This window comes from Phyllostomus discolor, chromosome 3 (genome assembly GCF_004126475.2).
Source record: "Phyllostomus discolor isolate MPI-MPIP mPhyDis1 chromosome 3, mPhyDis1.pri.v3, whole genome shotgun sequence".
NCBI lineage: Eukaryota > Metazoa > Chordata > Mammalia > Chiroptera > Phyllostomidae > Phyllostomus > Phyllostomus discolor.
This window is the reverse complement of record NC_040905.2, coordinates 43,074,303-43,096,966: the sequence shown is the minus strand read 5'-3', so window position 1 is coordinate 43,096,966 and position 22,664 is coordinate 43,074,303. Positions and strand designations below refer to the sequence as shown.

Sequence of the window (22,664 nt, the reverse complement as noted above, 5' to 3'; positions counted from 1 at the left end):
GCCAGTTTGATTCCCGGAACACATGCCTGAGTTGCAGGCCAGGTCCCCAGTTGGGGACACACAAGAGACAACCACACAGTGATGTTTCTCTCTCTTTCCCCCTCCCTTCCCCTCTCTCTAGAAATAAATAAATAAATAAGTCTTTAAAAAAATTTTTAAAGCAAAAGCTAGTTACTAAGTATGCAAGAATCAAAATTCTCCAGTTTTTCATCAATAAGAAAAGCTATCCCAGTCTCATGTATCTAACAGGAACAAAACTTAATATTGCTAAAGCAAATTCTGATAACAAAAATAAAAATTAAATAAGAGGACACGGGTGACTCACCACTGAGACACAATCTCCTCTCCTTATCATTGAATTCGGAGCCATTCACTCACAAAACAGAGTGAATCTGCACCAAGTAGAGCTCTGCCGCGTGTCTGCTGCTGCTCATCAGAAAGCACAAGTACCCCAGGATCAAAACAGCACTGAAGGCTTTGCAAGTCCCAAAGCACTGGTCTGTGGTACAGCAAAGATCTTACAGTAGGCCGCTGTGGGCCAAGGATCTGGAAGCCCAGAAAGAAAGTTCTGCTGCTTTTTCTGCTACAAGGATATGAAAAGGGCATAAGAGACTTGGCCATAAACTGTTCAGATCATACTCAGAGTTGCATGGGAGGCTCAGCACAGGCACTGTGCCAAGAGAGGCAGCACAGTGACCCCCAGGACAAAGGAAAACCCCCAAGAAATGTACGGAGTGGCTACAGTCCACACAGTCACCAGTGATATGGGTCTGCTCCACAGACAAACCAAGGGGTTGCTCTTGCAGGATGAGGAAGCACAAACAGTTCCAACACCTGAATCAAGAGTAAGAAAGAACCCGCCCTGGCTGGTGTGGCTCAGAACCAAAGGGTCACAGGTTTGATTCCCAGTCAGGGCACATGCCTGGGTTGCAGGCCAGGTCCCCAGTTGTGGGGGTGTGAGAGGGAACCACACATTGATGTTTCTCCCTCCCTCCCCGTCTCTAAAAATAAATTTCTTTAAATCTTAAAAAAAAAAAAGGAGTAAGAAAGAACCCTGGCCACTGTGGCTCAGTTGGTTGGAGCAGTGTCTGTGCACCTAGGGTCATGGGCTCTATCCCTGGTCAGGGCACATTCCCAGGTTGTGGGCTCAATTCCCCAATCGGGGCATGTACAGAAGGCAACTGATCAATGTCTCTCTCTCACACCGATGTTTCTCTCTCACTCATTCACTCAAATCAATAAATGTGTCCTCAGATAAGGATTTTTTTAAAAAGAGTAAGAAAGAAAGCAACAGGAAAACTCGGAATGATGTGTACCTGACAGTAACGACACTTGCCATCACCACTGTGGACAGCACGGCAACATTTTTGAGTAAAAGGAAAAGAGATGCTACATACCAGAGGCAACAGTCTTTTAAGAACTTTATACAAAATTTCAATACCCTCTAGGTCTTGCCTGAACAGAGAGTGATTCTCACTGTACCCAAAACAAATTACAAATTATAGGCAAACAGCCAGTCCTATGGAAAGGGTCTCTGAGAGGAAAAGCTGTGTGATCTCTAGACCTCCATCCTTCCACTGAAATACTGCAGACTGTTCAGTTCAGAGGCACAGCGGTGGTAAACGTAATGTAACTTGGAGGGGGAAGAAGTTTCCACTGCTTGATGGAAAAGCCATTAAAAATATAATAGTATAGTTTTAAAATAATGCATTTTTAAATCTCTCATCTTACTTCTTTTTCACTGTAAAGTAACTGTGGAAAGCAAATACTGCCTACATCATGTTTTTTAATTCCTGTACCTGAAGAGCCACTACTAAAAAATAAAAGCCACAAAATACACATCAATTATGTAACTCCAAATTAGGTCCAGAATTTAAGAACATTATCAACTACAGTGACTGATCACACTGCCGACTGTAGAATGCTCACACTTACATGTGCTAACTGGATAGGCTGAAAGGTACACAGAAAACAAAAAGCCTATTTTACCCAGAATGTCCTGTTTCTTCCTCAGTCTTTATCAGACAGCCTCAAACATTTAAACAGAATTATTTCATCTCCCCTAGGCCCTATCTGGCTTCATGAACAGACTGAAATTCATTTTTAAAATAATGATATACAATGTCCCAACTAAGCCTTTCTAAACCATTACCAAGGTTTGAAGCAAAGAAAATAAATTTCAAAACTAATGAGCGAAGAGAATACAAAATATCTCATTCAAATTGTCTTTTCTTCTTTGCAAACAAAAATTTTAAACCTGGAAGATCTGAAGGAATCTGTCCACATTTTTATCACTACAAAAATACGGAAAATAACAGAGAAAGACATAGATCTTTGAAGTGGATACGTGGATGTACAATGGGCAAAGTCAATAACATGAAAATAAAAACCAGCCTTGGGGAGGAAAACGGGGACTGAGCAAGGAAGGAAGCTGGCGCTAGCTATCTGAAGGCACGCAGGACAGAACTGGAGTTCCAGCAACTGTTTCATATAATAACGTACAAAATTGTCTTTATCAGTCAAGTGGATGGCTTAAATGATAAAATATATTAAAATACAGGAAGTAGAATTACTCAATGTTATATATCACTTTAATAGTTGTAAGGATATAACTTTTTTCCTTTATTTAGTTAAAGGATATAACTTTCACTCTTTTAAATAATACTAAGTAAGCATCTTCCTACAGAAATGTGTGAAAATAAAAACATTAATCTGATGATGTTTCTGGTCTCAAGTAGGTTAAAGTCTTGTGAGGGAAATTAGGATATATCCAGATTTTAAAAATGTCATTAATAAGGTATAGCTCAAGAATTACAGGAGATGGGAGAAGAAAAGGATGACTTCTAGTAAAAAATTCTGGGAAGCTTTCCTGAAAAAGGCAGCATCTGAGAAGTGCCTTGGAGGACAGGCTGGATACTCAGACCCCAGGACGGGGGAAGAGGACCTGGCAGACAGTCATGAAAGGCAGGTGCACAGGAACACAGCGCAGGACAGACTGGCGGTGGTTCACAGAGCACGAGCAGCAAGGCTAGAAAATTAGGTTAGAACCAGATGGCTCGGGGTCTTGAGTACCAGCTAAGAAGTCTGAAGCTTACTTCGTAGAAACTATATTCTGGAACCAGGGAACCAGATAAAGAATAACCCTGCAGTAATGTACACAACAGAAAGGGAGAGACTCGGCAGTCAGGGACACCAGACGGGCAAAGCGAGTGCCACTGCACAGCTGGTAATGAAGGCCCAAACTGCCTAGGAGGTGGCACTGCGAACGGGGTGAGGACCAATCCAAAGGTAAAAATCAACAGGACTTCATTCATCAAAGGTTTATTATGTGTTGTTATCTTCCCAGCAACAGAGGAGCTCCTGAGGATACAAAAATAAAGAAGATACTATAGGTACTTTTGACCTAAAAGAATTAAGTAGAGGAAAAAGGGAAGAGTCAAGAATGACTCAATCCTAGGGAAGAGGACAAGAAGCGAGGACCATCAATAGCACACAGAAACACAGGTGAGGAAATACATTAGCAGGGGAAGCTGAAGTGCCCAATGTGTAGTTTAAACCTATGGCACCAGCAGGAAATCCACACAAACAGAAGCCCTGAGTGTAAGTAGAGGAGCGAAGGGAGGTCAGGACTAGAAAAACAACACAGAGATGACAGGTAGGTCATGGGATTGTATTAAACCAGGAAGGACAAGTTTTTGGGTGGGGCTGGCAGGGTTAAATGGAGAGGGTGGCATGAAGCCTAGAGCACTGCTAGACAGGAAACAATGACAGGACCAAGAGGCTGTGCGAAGTGAGGATCTGCTCTCTCCGTCAGCGGGGCCCTCTGGGGCAGAACAGTTTTAAGGAGAGCAAGCCGTCAGAAAAGAAGATCCTGGGCCAATCCTTAAGGAGTTTGTATAAATTCAATAAAAATTTTTTTAAAATATTGACCAATGTCATCCCACTAAATTCAGTACAAACAACAAAAAAAAAAAAGAAAAGAAAAAAGAAAGAAAGAAAAAGTAGTAGCTTGGTAATTCTGGGAAGGACAGAAGCTCCAAGGAATAGCAGAAGTTGAAAAAAGGTCCTTTGCTCTTGGCATTACTTTTGGTACTTTTTCTTTTTCCTTTAAAAAAAAGAAGTCAATATGACTACTGGCTATGAGAAAAATATGTGGATAAGAAAATACCAAAGTAAAAGAGAGAAATGGATAAAGCACAAAAGAGGGACTGGTGTTAAGATTCTAAATGCCAAGTTTAGCCTTGGAAAAGAAGAGGGACAACTCCTTCCGGGATGAAAGAAGACAGAGTAAGTAACTGTTTTTATTGGAAACAGCCATGTTCACACAGAGCAGACTCAGCAACGCGAGCAGCAGCAGCCTCGGTGCAGACCTCAGGTCTGGAGCTCATACAAGGGGGCAAGATCAGAATGGGCACTGTGGAGACCAGTATATAGTAATAAATAGATTTCTTTAATCCCAAGAAGTTCATAAAAATATCAAAAGGCAAACCTCAACCATGCACTTCCTTTTGGAGTGAAAGAGAAAAAAATAAATTAAGAGAAGTGGCTCAGTTAAAGAAATACTGATGTTAAAATTTTTAGGAAACAAAAATAAAACAGACAAAAGGAAGGCATTCAGTCACATGCCCTTGAGGTATTTTAGATCTTTTTTAAACCATAAGCAGGTATTGCTTATCCCTAACCCAAGACACTTTGAACTTAAAAAAGACCCAATTTTTAAAGCACTTCCCACAGGAACAAAGACCCCCCCACCACCCCCACCCCCGGTTTGGGTCACCAGCACAGTGCCTGGCTTTGCGGCAGTTCCTCTGTAAATATTTGGTTGATGTTTTATGTGGTTTCCACAAAAACTACATCAACAGAGAGAGCAAGAAATGAGACTGCCAGGTGACAGAAGTCTGCAGTGGGTTGAATAGTGGCCCCCTAAAAGGTATGTCCATACCCAAATCCCTAGAAGCTGGGAATGTGACTTTACTTGGAAAAAGCCTTTGCAGCTATAATTAAAGATCTTTCAATAAAATCATTCTGGATATCCCAGGTGGGCTCTAAATCCAAGACATGCGTGTTCTTATAAGCCAGCGAAGAAAACACAGACACCCAAAGGCCACATAAAGACCTACAGAGAGGGCTCTTGCTCTCGCTCATTTGCTTGCCCACTTGCTCTCTCTCTGCCGGAGGTCACATCAAGAACTTCATACCTGACCATGGAAGAGCCCTCTATATAAAACTGAGCAAAGCTGAATTTTCTGTTTAGATAAATAAAGCACAGAGATATGCAAAGTTACTACATAACAGTAAATATATATAGTGAATAATAACATATTCTGATAGAAAATAAAAAAAAGAGACATAATTGCAAGTGAAGACTAGTCAATTAGAAAATTAGTAAAAATCCACAAACTTAAGAAATCCAATAAAACATAAAGGAGTAGCATCAGTATTATCAAGTATTTCAGACATGCAAAAAAGATTAGAGAATAATAAAATAAACATCCTTCTACCTAAGTCTCAATAAATCCTGATATTCAGCCCAATTTATTTTCAGATTTAAAAAAATAAAATATTTCAGACATAATTGAAGCCTCCATACACCTACCTCCTCCTGACCACTTTCCCCTCCCTCTCACCTCAAAGGTGACCATTATTTTAAAGCCAAGTGTATCATTCACATGTACATGTTTAGACATAAATAACAGGCAGTTATTATTTGATGTACTTAAGCTTAACATACATAGCAATTGGATATATATTTATTCCACTATTTTTTTATTTAGAAAGCTTAAAATTTTATTTATTTTTTTTACTCAAAATATTTTTTGAGATGTATTCATGTTGATCCATGCAATTCTAGCTCATTCACTTTAACAGCTAAAAACTGTATTATTGATCTTCCATAATGGTCATTTAGCCTGCTCTTTAACTTCCACTGTGCAAACAATGCTACAACAAACTTTCTTATACATGTCTCCTCATACACACACTAGAATTTCTCCAGAATGTGCTTATAAAAAAACAAGTAGTTGGTGCCCATTCTTTTTAAAACTCTTTTTCTTTGGTAAATTATCTCTATTATAGTAAAAGTATATTCCCATAATTAACAGAAGAATCTGACTAGAGGTAACCCTAAGATGCTTTCTGTGGGAAGAGGATAAACTCTGAATTCACTAGTTTTAAGTCATCTAAGAGTACCTACTTAGCAGAGTCATTCAGAGAAAAAAGCAACATATCTTGTAAATGAGAAATTACCTGTGCGATATTTTTAGAAGACATAATTGCCTGATTATAGAATATGCGGCCAAAGTGATCTCGGTCTGGAAATATATCTGCTTGTCGAGGTAAGTTTGCCCCTCCTGAATCAACTGAAGACAAGGAAAAGAAATAAGTACATCTCCATGAACAAAATATGCTACACACAGGAAGACTTGCACTAGTGACAGCATCATTTCTTAGTCATAAAAATCTGTTTCATCTCTCTAAACTATTCTACAGCATCTTTCTCAAGTCCTGCAACGTAGCCGAAACAATTCACTGTTTCCCTCAAGCCCATGAGGCTCTCCTACCCCTGTTCCAAACTCCACCTCAAATGTGTACTGTATTCTCTGCTTTGAGGACCAGCCAAAGCTTCAGAAACACTGTAAATGCTTAATCAGTTCAGCTTAAAAAAAGTGTCTTTCCCTCTTTTTAACCAATACAGAAACCATCTACAGAATTTATGTGACAATGTATCACGTACTGCCTTCTGATATTGTTTTTACTGCAGATTATAGAGCAGTGGTCAAGAATGCCAGCTGAGTTCAAAATGGAGTTTGGTTATTCCATAGCTTTGTGATCACAGGTGTGTTTCCTAACCATTCTATACCTCGGTTTCCTCGCCTGTGAAATGAAGATAACAGTAGCTTTCCCATAAGAGTTCTTATTGGGATAACATGAAATAATGTGTGTGGCGCAATTAGCTCAGTACACACAGTAATACTATGAAAAGTCAGTTAGTCTCATACATATTGTTCCTGCCTACAACCATAAGTCTTTTATTGTTATCTGAAGCATCACATCTGGTCTCCAATCATTAGAAGCAGACTGAAGATAAGGACCTCATAATACTCTTCACTGCACCCCTACACTGTTTGGCATGGCACCTGAAAGCAGTAGGATCTCATCTGCAATATCCAGCTATACAAAGTAGTCAACCAGGCAAATTCACCTTCACAGAAAAAAATTCTCTCCATCAGTACCTGTTCAAATACCCACATAAATGAACAATATATCTTGGCATTTTATAAAACTAAACCAATATCCAGAAAGTAACAATTATATGCTGCCTTGCTTTTGTTTTTTTAAAGTATCCTTAGATTTAAATGTATTTTAATTCTAAATATAAAATTACTTTCATTGAAAATTAAATTTTCTTATTAAACTTAATCAGGTGATCACTTCATAATGTATGTAAGTATCTAGTCACTATGTTGTACACCTGAAAGTAATATATAATACTGCGTATATGTCAACTATAATTGAAAAGTATATTTTAAAAAATTAAAATTAAGCTAAATTTCTTTAAATTTTATTTGCTCAGCCCTGGCCTGGGAGCTAAGTTGCTTAGAGTATTGTCCCAAAATACCAAGGCTGCAGGTTCGATCTCCAGTCAGGGCACATACAAGAATCTACCAATGAATGCATAAATAAGTGGAATAACAAAAATCAATGTTTCTCTCTTTCCAAAATCAATAAATTTAAAAATATATATCTTTTTAAAAGATTCTATACATATTCAAGCATTTAACATAGTACCTGACAACCTGATACTCAAGGGATTCAAAAATATTAGCTATTATTTTTTCATAGTTTGAACCCATTAACAGAAGAAAATATATATATGGAATGAAAAAAGCACACGCCTATAGAGAAAAAACTGGCATAAACCAAAATACTGTCAAAGGTTACTCCTTAGTGATGTTATTATGGGTAGTTCTTATTCACTTTTTCTCCCAGACTTCCCAGCTAAGAACATGCATTTCTTTTGTAAATATAGAAGATACCAATAGTTATAAAAAATACTCATTGATAATAAGTTTATATATATATAAACTATATATATAATATATAGTCATAAAGTCCTTGTAAAGAGTCATATATTTTACCAGCTAAAAATACTTTATTTTATAACTCTTGTGACTTGCCCAAGTAGATGCAGGGGAGCCTGTTTTGCAGTGCAATCTCTTGTGCCCGTAAATGTTTTTTCACCGTCACTGGGTAGTAGGTGCCTCCTTTGACAGTGGCATCATTGGCAACAATCATACATTCTACTCTGAAAGGCAGAAATTTCATTGGAAAGAGAACATGAGACATTTCTTCTCAAAGGCCAATTACATCACATTCCACGACACTCCAATGCCACCTTCAACTGCCAGCACACAAGACCAATGAGAGGTATTCATAGACAATCTTAAGAAACAAAAGCAAGCTTTAATCACAGTTCACGCATTCATTTATAAAATAGGAAATGATCACTTTTTAAAAGTATATTTTACTGATTATGCTATTAGTTGTCCCATTCTTTTTTCTCCCTTTTATTCCCCTCTGTCCAGCACCTCCCTCCCACCCACATTCCCCCCGCCCCTTAGTTCATGTCCATGGGTCGTACATATGAGTTCTTTGGCTTCTCCATTTCCTAGACTGTTCTTAACCTCCCTCTGTCTATTTTGTACCTTCCGATTATGCTTCTTATTCCCTGTACCTTTCCCCCATGCTCCCCTCTCCCCCTCCCCATTGATATCCCTCCATGTGATCTCTCTTTCTGTGATTCTGTTCCTGTTCTAGTTGTTTGCTTAGTTTGTTTCTGTTTTTATTCTTTAGGTTCAGTTGCTGATAGTTGTGAGTTTGCTGCCATTTTAGTGCTCATAGTTTTGATCTTCTTTTTCTTAGATAAGTCTCTTTAACATTTCATATAATAATTGCTTGGTGATGATGAACTCCTTTAACTTGACCTTATCTGGAAAGCACTTTCTCTGCCCTTCCATTCTAAATGATAGCTTTGCTGGATAGAGTCATCTTGGATATAGAAAATGATCACTTTTAACAGTCCTATATTAGTAGTGAAAAACTAACAACCTAAGCCACATTTCATAATGGTTATTTGAATGAAAGGGTCCTAAAAAGATAGCAATAATAATAATGCCCCCTCCAAAATCCAAGTCGCAAGGATGAGGAAATCCCTCATAATTAACCTTCAAGTGTCCTTTGAGGAAAGCAATTTGAAAAATAAAAACTGACCCATCAAGATTACTTAGTTTTCATGTTTTCAAAAGTTCTTCAACATATTGCCATACACTTTTCTATAAAACTAAAAGAAGTTTAAACATAACATTCAGCCTGCTTAAAGAAACAACAGATACAATCTTTAAAACAGCATATTAAAGCATGTATACTATACTGAGTCATCAATGGTACCCTGTCCACCAAACCAGGTTGCTGGCACCTCGGCCCCCAAGTAATACACAAGACAGGGTGGTGAACACAGATGGCAGGTTGAGGCAGCTGCTCAACACTGCCAGGAAACCTGCAGATCGTGGGTTCCACTTGAAACCTGAGAGAATAGTGTGTTCTCTACAAAATTTAATCTTCTTTATATTCATGATATTTTTGTTATCTCACTTCACACTCTCCAGAGTTCTAAAAAAGACACGCATTGAATCCCTGTTGAAAACAGAAAACAGGAATGAGCACGCAGCTTCAGCTGTGCTATGCTTCTCCTGTTAGGGCACGTGGCCAGCAGTGCAGACCACAGGGCTCTGCTCCTTTGCGCGTCCGTTTTATTCGCCAGGTCTGTGGATGATAAAAGGGGTCTCAGCAGGAAGTAACCTCACAGGGTGATCTGATCATAAATTCCTAAGTGGGCAGGTCATGGTGTGGAGTCACCGCCCAGGTCTATAACTTGTTAGTGAAAGGTTTATCTTTGTCTTAAGCAAGCCCTGTCCATTCTTTCTGTGCATCTACTTTGAAATAAACTGTAACTCTCCTGAAGACAGCACATAATCTGGTTCCCTATCCTGTAATCCAATCCCCGCCTTGCTTTTTCCCCCCTCCAAGTAACCTTCCTCAGTTCCCTCCTTAATTTCAAATGCGTAAAAGAAGCTGCAAAACTGTTATTCTGTGGAGCATCTGAGATCTTGCTCCCTGGCATGCATCCTCAGTTTGGCTCAAATAAACTCTCAAAAATTCTCTACAGGTCTGGATGTTTCTTACATTGACAGGTCATACACATAAAGCCTTTTTCCACTACAATCAACATTTTAGAGAGTGGAGTGCAATTTTTTGACATCATTCACATTAAACAAACTAGACTTCAAAGGGAATTTCGGCTTAGGACAGGTGGCTGGGCCATGACCCCACGCCTCCAGAGCACGTTCACAGCTTGCCCGCCCTGGGCGTGCTGCACAGGAAAAGCTTAAGTATCTCTGGTAATGCACAGAGGCAGGCTGTGAAGTCAGACAAAGCTCTTCCACTTGCTAGATACGTGACCTTGAGCAAGAGACATAGCCACTTTTACTGTTTATTAAAAGGTCATAGACATGTTACAGAATGAGAAATAAAATCAGTTCACAGAAATATTATATTGTACATCTACTGGTTTTCCTACACAGCATCTCTTATTTTGAGAACAGAACTAAACTTTCTTTCAGAAACTGGCTCTTTTCTATTTTAATCCATGTGGTTCAAGTGGGACTGACCCCAAAGCCCATCTTCAAAGGTTAGCACAAGAACCAGGCCTTTACACTCAGAGTCCACACTGTGACTCAGGGACGGGCTCCAGCCCCAGGCCTATCCCCTTAGGAGCTCTCCTGCTACAGCTGCTGAGCTTATGGAATAGAAACCAGGAATGCCTACGGCCAGCTCTGCAACAATGGCGGATGGCTACAGCTGCACCTTCCCTGCAGGCACCTTCCCTGCAGGCACAAAGCTCCGGCCAGGCAGAGGAACAGACACAAATAACCAGGATCTGAATCAAATGTACTTGTATCAGGCTCAGATCCCACTATCTGAGGTCAAAGCTGAGCTATGCCAGCGGCTTGATCTTGGGCAAGTTATTTAACATTCCAAACCCCATTTCCTTATTTCAGAACAGTTGTTAACAATAATAATACCCATTCTCAAGGAGCTGTGGTAAAGATTAAGGCAACTAACTAATCAGTAGGAAGTATTTATCACAGTCCCTGGCATGGTGACTTTGAAGAAAATGTGACATCATACATAAATATACACAAATACATCTAACACCTAGCAGCCTACATCCCCTAAGTCCACAGTGTTCTCAAATACTAGCATTTGAGAAGAGACTGCAGGGCCCCAGCCCAGAATTTGATTTAGTACCTCTTGGGAAACCTGATAACCTACATTTCTAACACAGCTCTTAGGTGATGCTGATGCTACCTGGGGACCACACTTGGACGGCTGCTCCTCTAAGACAGTAGTTCTCACCCTAAATGTGAAGTGACTACCTGGCAAGCATGAAAAACCACACAAGCCATGTCCGGGAGACTCTGATTAAGCAGAGAGGTCTGGATTGGATCCCTCAGGATCTTTGCTAGGGGTTTTTCCCTTCAATTTTTGTCTCTAAAGCTCCACTAATGAATCTAATACACGTCTGCATAGGAAGCCTTAGTCCTAAGTAATATCAATAGCATAAAACTTGTACGCCAATATGCAAAGCAGAGAGTGCTGGACACCTGTGCCTTATCACTCTTCTTGACCCTCCATGTTGAATGTTAAATAGAATACTCACCCACACACTCTCCCAATGCCTGTAATGATGCCACCTGAGGGGACCTCCTCATTACCATATACCTGGTAACCTGCAAACTGGGATAATTCCAGAAATGGAGACCTAAGAGGAAGCAAGGATGCTGCTTGAATTAATGTTATTTTAAAACATATTTAAACAGTTACACATGGAAAAAGAAAATATTTTCTTCTTTAATGAGCCAACGTTTCAACTATGCATATTGTATATAATAATCTACAAAAATAATACTAACACAAAAATCTTACGTGAATATTTTTGGAATTTATGCAGCACAGCCATACAATAGAACACTATTTTTAAATAGAATGCCTGTTTTAAAAAATGTTTACAAATGTGTTTATTAATATAGAAAGAGCATAGGCCTGGCTGGCGTAGCTCAGTGGATTGAGCGCGGGCTGCGAACCAAAGTGTCGCAGGTTTGATTCCCAGTCAGGGCACATGCCTGGGTTGTAGACCACGGCCCCCAGCAACCGCACATTGATGTTTCTCTCTCTCTCTCTCTTTCTCCCTCCATTCCCTCTCTAAAAATAAATTTAAAAAATCTTAAAAAAAAAAGAGCTCTCTTTCTAAAAAAAAAAAAAAAGAAAGAGCATAGGACCTAAAACTTATGTAGCACTTACTCTGTGCCAGGCTCTCTTCTAGGACTTTCAGAAACCTGACTCATTCACGCCTAAGAACCACCTCCTCAGGTGGATCCTATCATAATCCCCACTGACTGATGAGGAGCGAAACAAAAGCCTAAGTCCCTTGTCTGAATCACTGGTAAGTGGCAGAGCTGGGTTTTAATAAGCAATCTGGGATCAGGCTTTTCAGCATTGTTTTATTCTAGCTGTTACTTACTTAAATGTTTAAGATACAGTAAGTGAGAAAAAAGAGGGGGATTAGAAAACCCAAATTTAGTATGGCTCCATTTTTCTTTTAAAAAATTGTGTCTAATACACATATTAATGAAAACAGTCTAGAAGGATATATACTAGGTGTTAGCACTGTTTGTCTCTAGTCGGGTAGTGAGTGCGTATCATAAAAAATACTTTGGGAGTCTTCGTTTCCTCCTCCCCACCCCACCTCATCTCCCTAATCCAGTCCTTCAGGAAATGCTGTCGGGTTAACTCTGTCTTGACAGCACACCCAGAAGTGGATGTTCTCACCATCTCCACTGCTACTCCCCCCACCCAGTCCAAGCCACCCTCACGTCTCTCCTGAATCACTGCAAGAGCCCTCTACCTGGTCTCAGTGCTCCCACCCTTGCTGCCCACAGCCTACTCACAGCACAGCTGCCAGAATAACTCTTTTCAAAATAAGTCAAATAGATCATCATAGTCTCCTGTTGAAAACCCAATAAAAGCTTCCCATTTCTTTCAGGGTAAGGGCCAAAATTCTTATCCTGGCCTACAAGATCTTACACACTTGGACCCCATTTCTACTGCTCTCCCTTTCATATCCTCTACCCCAACCACACTGGCCCCCAGCTCCGTGAGCGTACCAGCACACCCAGCACATTCCCACCTCAGGGCCTTTGCACCAGCCACTTCCTCCGCCTGCAGCACTGTCCCCAGGTATTCACAGGGCTCTCTCTCTCTCCACGCCTTCAGATCTTTACTCAGACATCACCTACCCTAACCACCTTATTTAAAACTGCAACTTGACCTTCATCTTCATTTCCCTTACTCTAGTCTACCTTTTCTCCCTCCCGTGACAGTTACCACCTTCTAACATACTATAAAATATATGATATTTACCATTTATTTTCAGTCTCCCCTGCTGCCATGTAAACTCCCGGCGGGCAAGGACCTTTGTCTACTTTGTTCACTGATGTATCACTAGCACCTAGAACAGCGCCTGACACATAACAGCCTCTCGATAAACATTTGTTGTTGAACCTTAAGAACCAGAATTTAAAATCATTTCTTTATAAAGCTGTCTAAGAAAGTCCCATGGAATAGAGAACCTGAGTTAGCACTTGAGTGTATACCAACCCTGGGTCCAACAGACCATCGACTCTTTCTCTGGGTAACAGCTTTCCTCTCGATATGTGGCGTTCTCTGGCTTTCTGGCTACCTCCTGTGATAAAAACAGGATTAGATTAGATTGAAGGTCTCCCTCCATTTAACTTAATGCCAGAAAAACATGTAACAGTCAACATTCAGAGCTCTTAATTTTAATTTTACTTTATTGATTTGAAAGAGAAAGGCAGGGGGAGAGAGAGAGAGAACCATTGATTTGTTGTTCCACTTATTTACACTTTCATGGGTTGATGCTTGTATGTGCCCTGACCCGAGAGTGAACCTACAGCTTTGGCACTGTCAGGACAATGCTCCAACCAAGCTACCTGGTCAGGGCTCTTTTTTTTTTTAATATAGAGATTTTAAAGTTCAACGTATCGTATGAAAAAAGGCTAATTTTTCAGATCATTCACTGAACCCACTGCCAGTTTTCTGAAGTAAATAAGTAAACAGGCCTTTAAAAAAAATCAGTCTATCCCTATTACAATATTATTGACTTTAACTACGTATGGCCTCAGATGGGTACTAGATGTTTTTTTGGGAACCACCTCATAAATTATATAAATGCCTAAGCACTATGTTGTACACCTGAATCTAATATATATATAATACTGAACATCAACTGTAATTGAAATTTTTTCATTTAAAAAATAAAAATAAAAAATAAACTAAAATCATTCTATCCCTGATTTCACGGCATATTATATATTTTTTTAATTCACTGGTAAACACTTAAAGAAATGACAGTATTTGCTCTGCAACTCATGCACAGCAAACTGCCTCAACTCCACCACATTTATGAAATGCCTACTACAAATACCTAGCACTGTGCCACATAAAATCTGAAATACTCCTACCTTCACCTGTACCAGGTAAAAAGCACTATTTTAGAAGTGACCTCCATGCTAGCTCAGCAAAATTCATCTGACAGTGCCATTAGCAACCCACGATGTTTTAGGCTGCCTCCAAATAGGTGAGAGTTGCAAGTCGTTCTTATATAGCAATGACAAAGTCCCCTTTCATTGGTATCTTGACTCAGAGACTGTCTTTGGTGTTTCCTGATGCTGTTCTAGACAAAGACGACAAAAATTATTGAAGAGCTGCTGAGGCTGCTCGAAGCGAGAGGCGCACCAACCCTCACGCGGCCAGAGGGCTGCTGGGCCCCAGGTTCTGGGAATTTCAAAACCACACTCTCAGCAAACCAAGGCAACAGATCAGAAGGATCAAATTGTACTTTAAAGTGCTTATTTTCACTGTTGCCCAAGAATTTCATCTTAGCATATTTTTCGTATAATGAAATGTTCGCTATTTAAGAAAGCTATTTCTGTTTCTTTAGGTGAGAAAAAAGTTCATATCTATTTCAAACAAGCTTCTAAATATAGCCTTATTTTTCAAACCAAGACTCTTTCCTGTATGTAAAAGGATTTTTATTTTTTATGAAGAGATGGATGCCTTATTCTTAAGATTAAATCTGCCTTAAGGTTACAAAGAAAGTAGTATCACACATCCACCCTTTTAAAATGAAAATAATTCTGAGAAGGAAAGATTTAGTTACAAAACAGTGTACTTAAGTCACATCACCTTTCTCCTTTCTCCCAACCATAAGGAACTCGGAGTTCCCTACTGGGGTGGGTGGAGAGATAAGGGAGAGAGTGGGGGGTGTGGGCTGAGAGTGACAGGTGTGGGAGGGGATACCAAGGGGCAGAAGAAACTTCTGGGAAGGACACGTATATTATGCTGAGTGTGGTAATGGTTTCATAATGGTTACATGTCAAAACTCAAACTGTACTCTTTAAATTATGTGGTTCATTGTATGTAAGTTATACCTTAACAAAGCTATTTAAGAATAAATAGTAAAAGAAAAACGAATCTGAAGTACGGCAAGGAAGGCCAGGGCTTGGTGAGGATCTTTGGAGAGTCAGGTGCCACAAGGGCCCACTAAGAGGTCAGCAGGAGAAGGGACAGCAGGGGAGGGTGGGATGACAAAGAGAGGGGGAAAATGTTTTAGTACTCAGGACATCATTCTTTCTTAATTCTGCAACTTGGAACAGCTAGTGAATTCTGGTTTCATTAAGAAAAACCAAAAAGAGGGCTATCCTGACACAGATTCTCAGATCACAGAATTAAGCTCCTCTGGCATTTAAACTGGCCTTGGATATATGGACCACAAATATCATGAAACAGCACGTTAGTTTTCCAAGGATTATTCTTGAATATTCTGTGTTAATTATCTCATTCCCACATAATCAGAGCCAGAAAAGCCCGTTTCCTTCTCTCTCATGTACCATATTGTATCACTTCTAAGACATCCATTTTGTTTACATTTTAAGATCCCTGAAATTAGGAAGCATTTTACAATTTATAGCATCTTTCGTCGCTGTCACCAGGGGGCGATCAGAACACAGCTATCGGCCTCTGCTTTCACAATGTGATACTGTAACTGAAATAAAAATCTTTAAGAGGAAATAGTTTAACCAGTGATGAACCTGAATTTTTGCTTTTCCCCAAATAGTGCCTATATGAGCAGAAAATCTAACAAAGTAATAGGAAAAAATGTCTGCATTCACAGTCTTGAAGAGTCAAAAGCTTAATGCTACTAGTTTTTCCTAAAGCCAGAAGCTATTAGGGACATCTTAATTGAAAGTGTGAAAAATAATATAAATGGAGCCACTTAAAAATGGAGTCAGAGCTGCCATCTCAGACAAACTGCCGCGCATGCCTCATCCCTCAAACCTTCAGAATCTTACAACCAGGCAAGGTTACCCCTGTGCTGGGCCTAAAGCAGCACTGCGTTCCGAACAACTATTTGCACAGCTACCAGGACAGCAGGCACGACTACTGGCCTGAAAATGAAAGACATTCTTTAGACTTACCATCACTATGTCAGCTTACCTACCGAAGTTCCTTCTTTAGCTATGAACACCCATAAAAATTCCCGTCATTTTCGACTCACATCATTATTCCGTGTCACTTTCTCACAAGTACCCTGGTCTTCACGTCCTAACGGGAACAATGGGTTTTGACCTGAATTGGTGCTTCCGGAATAGCTATTCTTTTGGATCTCAAATAAATGCTTGTTGCCTCTTACTGCAACCTTTTATTTTTAGGTTAACAACTGAAAAATAAAGGAGTGTTTACCTAGTCTTATTTTTTGCATGCGTTCATGGAGTTGATTTACTAGTGCTTTCATCTGTTCATAGTTTTCCTAAAACAGAAACAAAGAGTAATATTAGAAAGCAATTACCTTTCTTGCCAAAATATGGGTTAAGAAAAATGTCACGTGCCAACCTCACGTGGCCTCCACACTGGGCCACCCCATCAGCAGAGTTTCCATGCTAGACCACTCCGTTGTGTGGGAAGATTAATTCCCGCCTGAGGCTTCGCTCAAGCCCTTCACGACCACCACCCCACTCGGATCCATCTATTCAAATCGTACCCCCTTTTAGAGCCTAAGGCATGTTCCATCTCAAAGCCAGCATCATTCTGGCCACTCCTACTCATTTCAATGTCTGTCCCTCTTAAACACCTACTAAACTTCACTGATCTGTTTGTTTTTCTATTTTAAGAACTATAGGCCACGTGTTCCTTAATTTTTAAGAATTAGAATGACATCTAATTTTTTTCTGTCCTGTCTATAACTTTACTGAGGAAAGTCTAATCCATGCAGAAATACTTGATAACTGACAAATTACACTTAAAAACAGAGCCAAGGGGGAAAAGTGGACCCTCTTTTATGTGTAAAAAGAAATAAAACTCTGTTTGCATATGTTTAGAAATTTTCTAGAGTAATATACGAGAACATACAACCAGTGAGAAGTGGACAAGGAGCAAAGGGACTAACTTTTCACCCTTGTTTTTAAGTTCTGTTGGATCAGTGCATTACTTTAAAACAATGCTTACTTAGTTAATTATTTTTGAAAATTCAGTTTATCCTGCTAACACATTTTGTTCTCCATAATGTGATGAACATATCTGGTGATTTAATTTCCTTTATGTGATACAATGCTAAGCAGCTATCCAGCTGTTCCAAATGAGATGAATTTACAGTCTTTATGATACAGCTCCATTAGCTCCCATTTTCAGCAGCTCTGACAGTCCCTCCCATGAGGTCACAGAACAATCCCACTTCAGCTAATTCCCGAGCAAGTCCATCCAGCTATCGCAACATACTCAACAGCACTACAAAAGGAGTGGACAGGTTGCATTATAGCAAGTTAAAGAGAGGGGGGTTTCACTAACACATTCAGCAACACTTTGGTGTGGTTTGTTGTCAATGTTGTTAACTTTTTCAATGGAAATTATCAAACACATAGAAAAGCAAAAGACTAGTGTAATAAAATGGACCCAATGCACTCTGAGAATTATTTATATGTAGCCAAAAATTGTTTCCTGTATAGACCCTACCCTGAATTATTTTGAAGAAAATCCTAGACATAACATTTGATCTGTATTTCCAAATCTCCAAAAGATAAGGACCACTATCACCTCTCAATAATCTGCCACTATCCTCAAATATCCAGTTAGTGAAGGCATTGTCTCAACTGTCAGATATTTGGATTTTTTGCACTTTATTTGAATAGGATTCCATGGGAGGTCTACATACCCACAACTGGCTGATATATTTCTTAAGTCTTTCCTAAAATATAAGTTCTACCATCTTTTTTGTCTTAAAATGCTCTGTCCCACAGATTTTTCCATGGGACAAACAGAACATTTCAAGACAACAAAGATGTGCTAAATGCATCCCCACAGTGTCCTCTAGCAAGTTCTTCCCTTGTACATCATCTGAAGGCTTGTAGGATTCTTGTGTGCCTTCAGTTTCTTATTCTTTCTCCCTGCCCTCCCCTTCCTCCTGCCTCTTACCTGCCAGTCTCCTGCCAGCTTTGCACACCACAAGCACCAAAGCTCAGAACAGCTCACAGATGTACAGAGAAAGCAAGCGAGCCTCTATTCAAAGTGTGCATAAATCCCAGGTTACAACAGCTGCTGCCAGTGATGTTGCCCAATTTAGAAGAGACACAATCAAAGCTAAAGCTGGTTCTGCAAGAAACCTTTCCCCTGGCTAAGCTAGCCTCCCATTAAAAAATAAAGAAAACCGTCACTACCAAGCCTTTCTGAAGCACACAGTGCTGAGAGAAGTGAGAGCAAATGGTATGTGTTACTGGTCTAACGTGAGCGACTAAGAAAATTCAGCAGGGAGAAACTGGATTGTGGTCAGGGTCCCTAGGTACCATCTCCACCCAAAGCATGGATTTATCTTTTGTTCCCTTTTTTATGGGTTTTTTGCATCAAAGTTTACTACTTGTAGCTGGAGGTGTCAGGAGATACAGGTGCCCCTAAATGAACTCGTTTAACATCCAACACAAGAACACACCCACACCCCCCATGCTATCTGTTATAGTCGGCAAACAGTGTTTATCCATGTCCATGCTTCCCCTCGTCCTTGATGATGGAATCCCAATTTTACTCAAGGTGACAGCAAGCCCAGCTGGAAAAGTAACATATCCTGGCCTTCTTATGTAGACAGGTGTAGCTCTGTGACTTAACTCTAACCAATGAAATACAGGCAGAAAGTATGACTTCTAGAAAGGCTCAAGCAGAAAGGACAAGCAGATGAGGGTGTCCTTGTGGAAGTCTGACATAATAGTTGGAGCTTAAGCAACAATCTTAGACCATGAAGTAAACTGCATTACTTGTTCAAAATTCTTCCTTCCGCCCTGGCTGGAGTAGCTCAGTGGATTGAGCGCGGGCTGGGAACCAAAGTGTCCCAGGTTCGATTCCCAGCCAGGGTACATGCCTGGGTTGCAGGCCATAACCCCCAGCAACCATACATTGATGTTTCTCTCTTTCTCTCTCTCTCCCCCTCCCTTCCCTCTCTAAAAATAAATAAATAAAATCTTTAAAAGAAAAATTCTTCCTTCCCTTTCATCCTTGCCAAGGTCCACTGTGAAATTATACTTCCCCAACCCACAGTCCATGAGTCTGTCCATAGTTACTTGCTTTATTCAGTGGAATGTGGGAAAATGTGACAGACAGTGTGCCAACTGCAAGCACAGGCTTTAAGAGTGCCAAAGGGCTTCCACACCCTCGTCTTCTGCACTGGCCCTCCATTATGAGAGGAGCTTTCCCCCAGTGGCCACTGCTCCTTCAGTCGGGGTCCTGGAATAAGAAACAATTAGAGCAGACCTGAATCTCATGCACTGCTTAGACCAGAACTGCTGCATCCAACCCACCGATCCAAGACCAAAAAAAAAAAAAACCTTGTTACTTTGGACACTGAGATCTTCGGGTTGTTTGCTACACAGCATTACTGAAACAAAAGCTGTCTAAATAAATATCATGAGATGACCTTGAAGAGAGGAGGAGAAGGGTTTATTTCAGGCATTGGTCTAAGCAGTCACTAACTGTACTGATAAGCCTATAAGATACCCACACTTATTAATGCTATTATACATTTGAGCTCACTGAGGAACAAAGAAACTAATAATGTATCTGCAAATCACTCAGCCAATAGGTAGTATAGCTAGGATTTAAACCAGGGGTCACTAGCTCCAGAACCTTCCCCTTGAACCAACACGCTGCAAGTGCCTCTTCTGCCCACTAATGGGGCCACTGTTAACATTGGAGCGTATTTCCCTCCAGGTTTTTTTCCTCCCCCATGGAAATACATTGTTAGTTTTTAACCTACATGAAATATAGACCAGTGCTGTTTCCACCACGCCACAGCTTCTTCCCTATTCTAATTTCTGGTGTGTAGACTGGACCAGAACTTAAAACATTCTACACAGAGAGAGAAGTTACATTCTCAAGCCCACATTCCCTAACCCTAGCTAACAGCCACTATCAAGAAAATAGGCCCAGACCTGATGTCAAACATGTGGCAGCCCAGGAAGCCCCAGGCCCTCATTCTTCAACAGAGACATCACAAAATAACCAAACACTGGCTAAAATAGCCCTATAGGAGCTCTTGAAAAACAGTCAAAGGCCTACAGGAACCAAGAGAAAACCATCCAAGAAGCAGCCATATTCAAAAAGGTAGGAAACCCATCCTCCACAATGCTGCCACACTGACGATTCCACCATGTCCATGGGATCATGTCACTTCTCTACTTTAGTACCTGAGCACACAGCCTATGAAATTAATCTAAATGTGTCTTCTGCATGCAAGGCCTCATTTTAGTCTTCTGGCCCCTGAATTCCACACCCTAGCCATGACTGCAAGTCCTCACACTCACACATTTTCACAACTTTGTACCCAGGTTCTAGGAACTCCCTTAGTTTCTACAGCCTGGCCTCACATCCTCTACTCTGAGCCTGGCCAGCTCTTCCCCACCGTCAACATCCAACACTCGTTCTTGCCTATATGCAGCTTTTTGGAACCACCTTTTCAAGCTTCAGACACCACTTATCATAATGCATTCTAGTTACCTCCTTTCTTGTCCATCTCCCCCACAAAATTATGATTCCACCCCCACACATCTGTACCAAAAACCTAAAATTGTGCCCAGACCACAATAACCACTTAATGTTTCTGAATTAAACATCCTCTCCTACCCCAGGAAACCTAAAGACTTTGGGAAGCCTCTCATTGAATATTGTTTGTCTCAGCCTGCTGGTTTTCTTCCAGTCTCCTTGTTTTCTTTAAAGTGTCTTCTCTGAAAGTTATCTGCACAACTTCAACGTTATATGTATAAGCTTTGAAACGACGGGACAGACTGAAATTTTCCAGCTCTGAGATTTTAGAAGCTGCAAGTTGTTTTTTTGACCTTGTAATAGATCCCAGTTCCAAGGAAAGTCATTCAGAGATACTATGGGATGGGATGTTTTCTATTAACATGACCAACTATTTTAACTAAAGTCTGAGAAACACAACTCCGAAGGTGAGGCGTCCTAGGCCAGGGGTTCCCAAACCTGGATGCCGCCACGCCCCCAGAACTTCATTAACCATGTAAACACCAGGACCCCACCCCAGAGACCCAAAAGGTCCAGGGTGAGGCTTAAAACAGCTGTACATATTCAACGAGCTCCCAAATGACAATGTTAAGCCAGGGTTTGAGAAACAGTGATTTCAAAGATACAAAAAAGAGTGACAATGCTCAAACTAAACTAAAATGTATTTGATTTGGATTTTTTTTTCAGTCTTCAAGACCTCTTAGTACGTCCCAGAACCATGACTGAGGCTTCAGAGGAAAAAAAACAGCAGCTGTTAAAGTGTATCCACCTGCTTCCCAGGCCGGCCAGCACCTAGTTCCGCAGGCCTGGCACCGGTAGACAGGTCGAAGAGGAAATCACAGATTCCGCCCAGGGGCTCCCAGGCCGGTCACCCAGCCTACCTGGTAGATGGCTGAGCTCGAGTCTGGCTGGGTGCCTAGCACGGCCACCGAGTCCCCGTGATAGGCTCGCAGCCCTGGGGCAGCAGCGCGTGCGCACCGCCACGGGGCTAACCTCAGGGTGGCCCACATGTCAGCAAGCAAAGAGCCGGGGAGGCACACGAGAGAGCTGCGGACCCAGAACCAGTGCTGTTTCCCCTCCCTTCCCCACTTCGCCTCACAGCTCTGCTCAGGTTCTTGCAGCCCCAAAAACCCCGAACCAACCCGGAGTAGGCACTACGCACCACGCCCCTCCAAACATCCAATAATGGGTAGAAGAGCAGCCCTGCGAGACCCTGTCATATCGCGAGCCTAGGAGCACTGGGAGTCCAGGGGCGGAGCGATTCTTTCTATAGCGGTCCTGCTTTTTCAGGCGCTGTTACTGATCTGTCGTTAAATTCGTTGGACTTGGACTCAGTTTATTTTCTATTGTGTTTTCCTCATCCTGTACTAATAAAAAGGGCGTTCCAAGGCTTGAAAAAGCTTATTTTT

At 40.8% G+C, this 22,664-nt stretch overlaps 1 protein-coding gene across 1 annotated transcript in view; it reads right to left on the bottom strand.

Annotated features, from left to right (window-relative positions):
• The window catches only part of MCCC2 (methylcrotonoyl-CoA carboxylase 2), a 55,640-nt gene extending 33,242 nt beyond the window's left edge, over positions 1-22,398 (bottom strand). Inside the window, exons 1-6 of the mRNA XM_028526423.2 lie at positions 22,137-22,398; positions 16,942-17,008; positions 13,777-13,861; positions 11,780-11,881; positions 8,178-8,305; positions 6,247-6,359 (exon numbers count right to left, since the gene is read on the bottom strand). Of these exons, the coding sequence (XP_028382224.1) occupies positions 6,247-6,359; positions 8,178-8,305; positions 11,780-11,881; positions 13,777-13,861; positions 16,942-17,008; positions 22,137-22,265 (624 nt within the window). The 5' untranslated portion in view covers positions 22,266-22,398. The remainder of the gene's footprint in view (positions 1-6,246; positions 6,360-8,177; positions 8,306-11,779; positions 11,882-13,776; positions 13,862-16,941; positions 17,009-22,136) is intronic.
• Between the last annotated feature and the right edge of the window lie 266 nt (positions 22,399-22,664).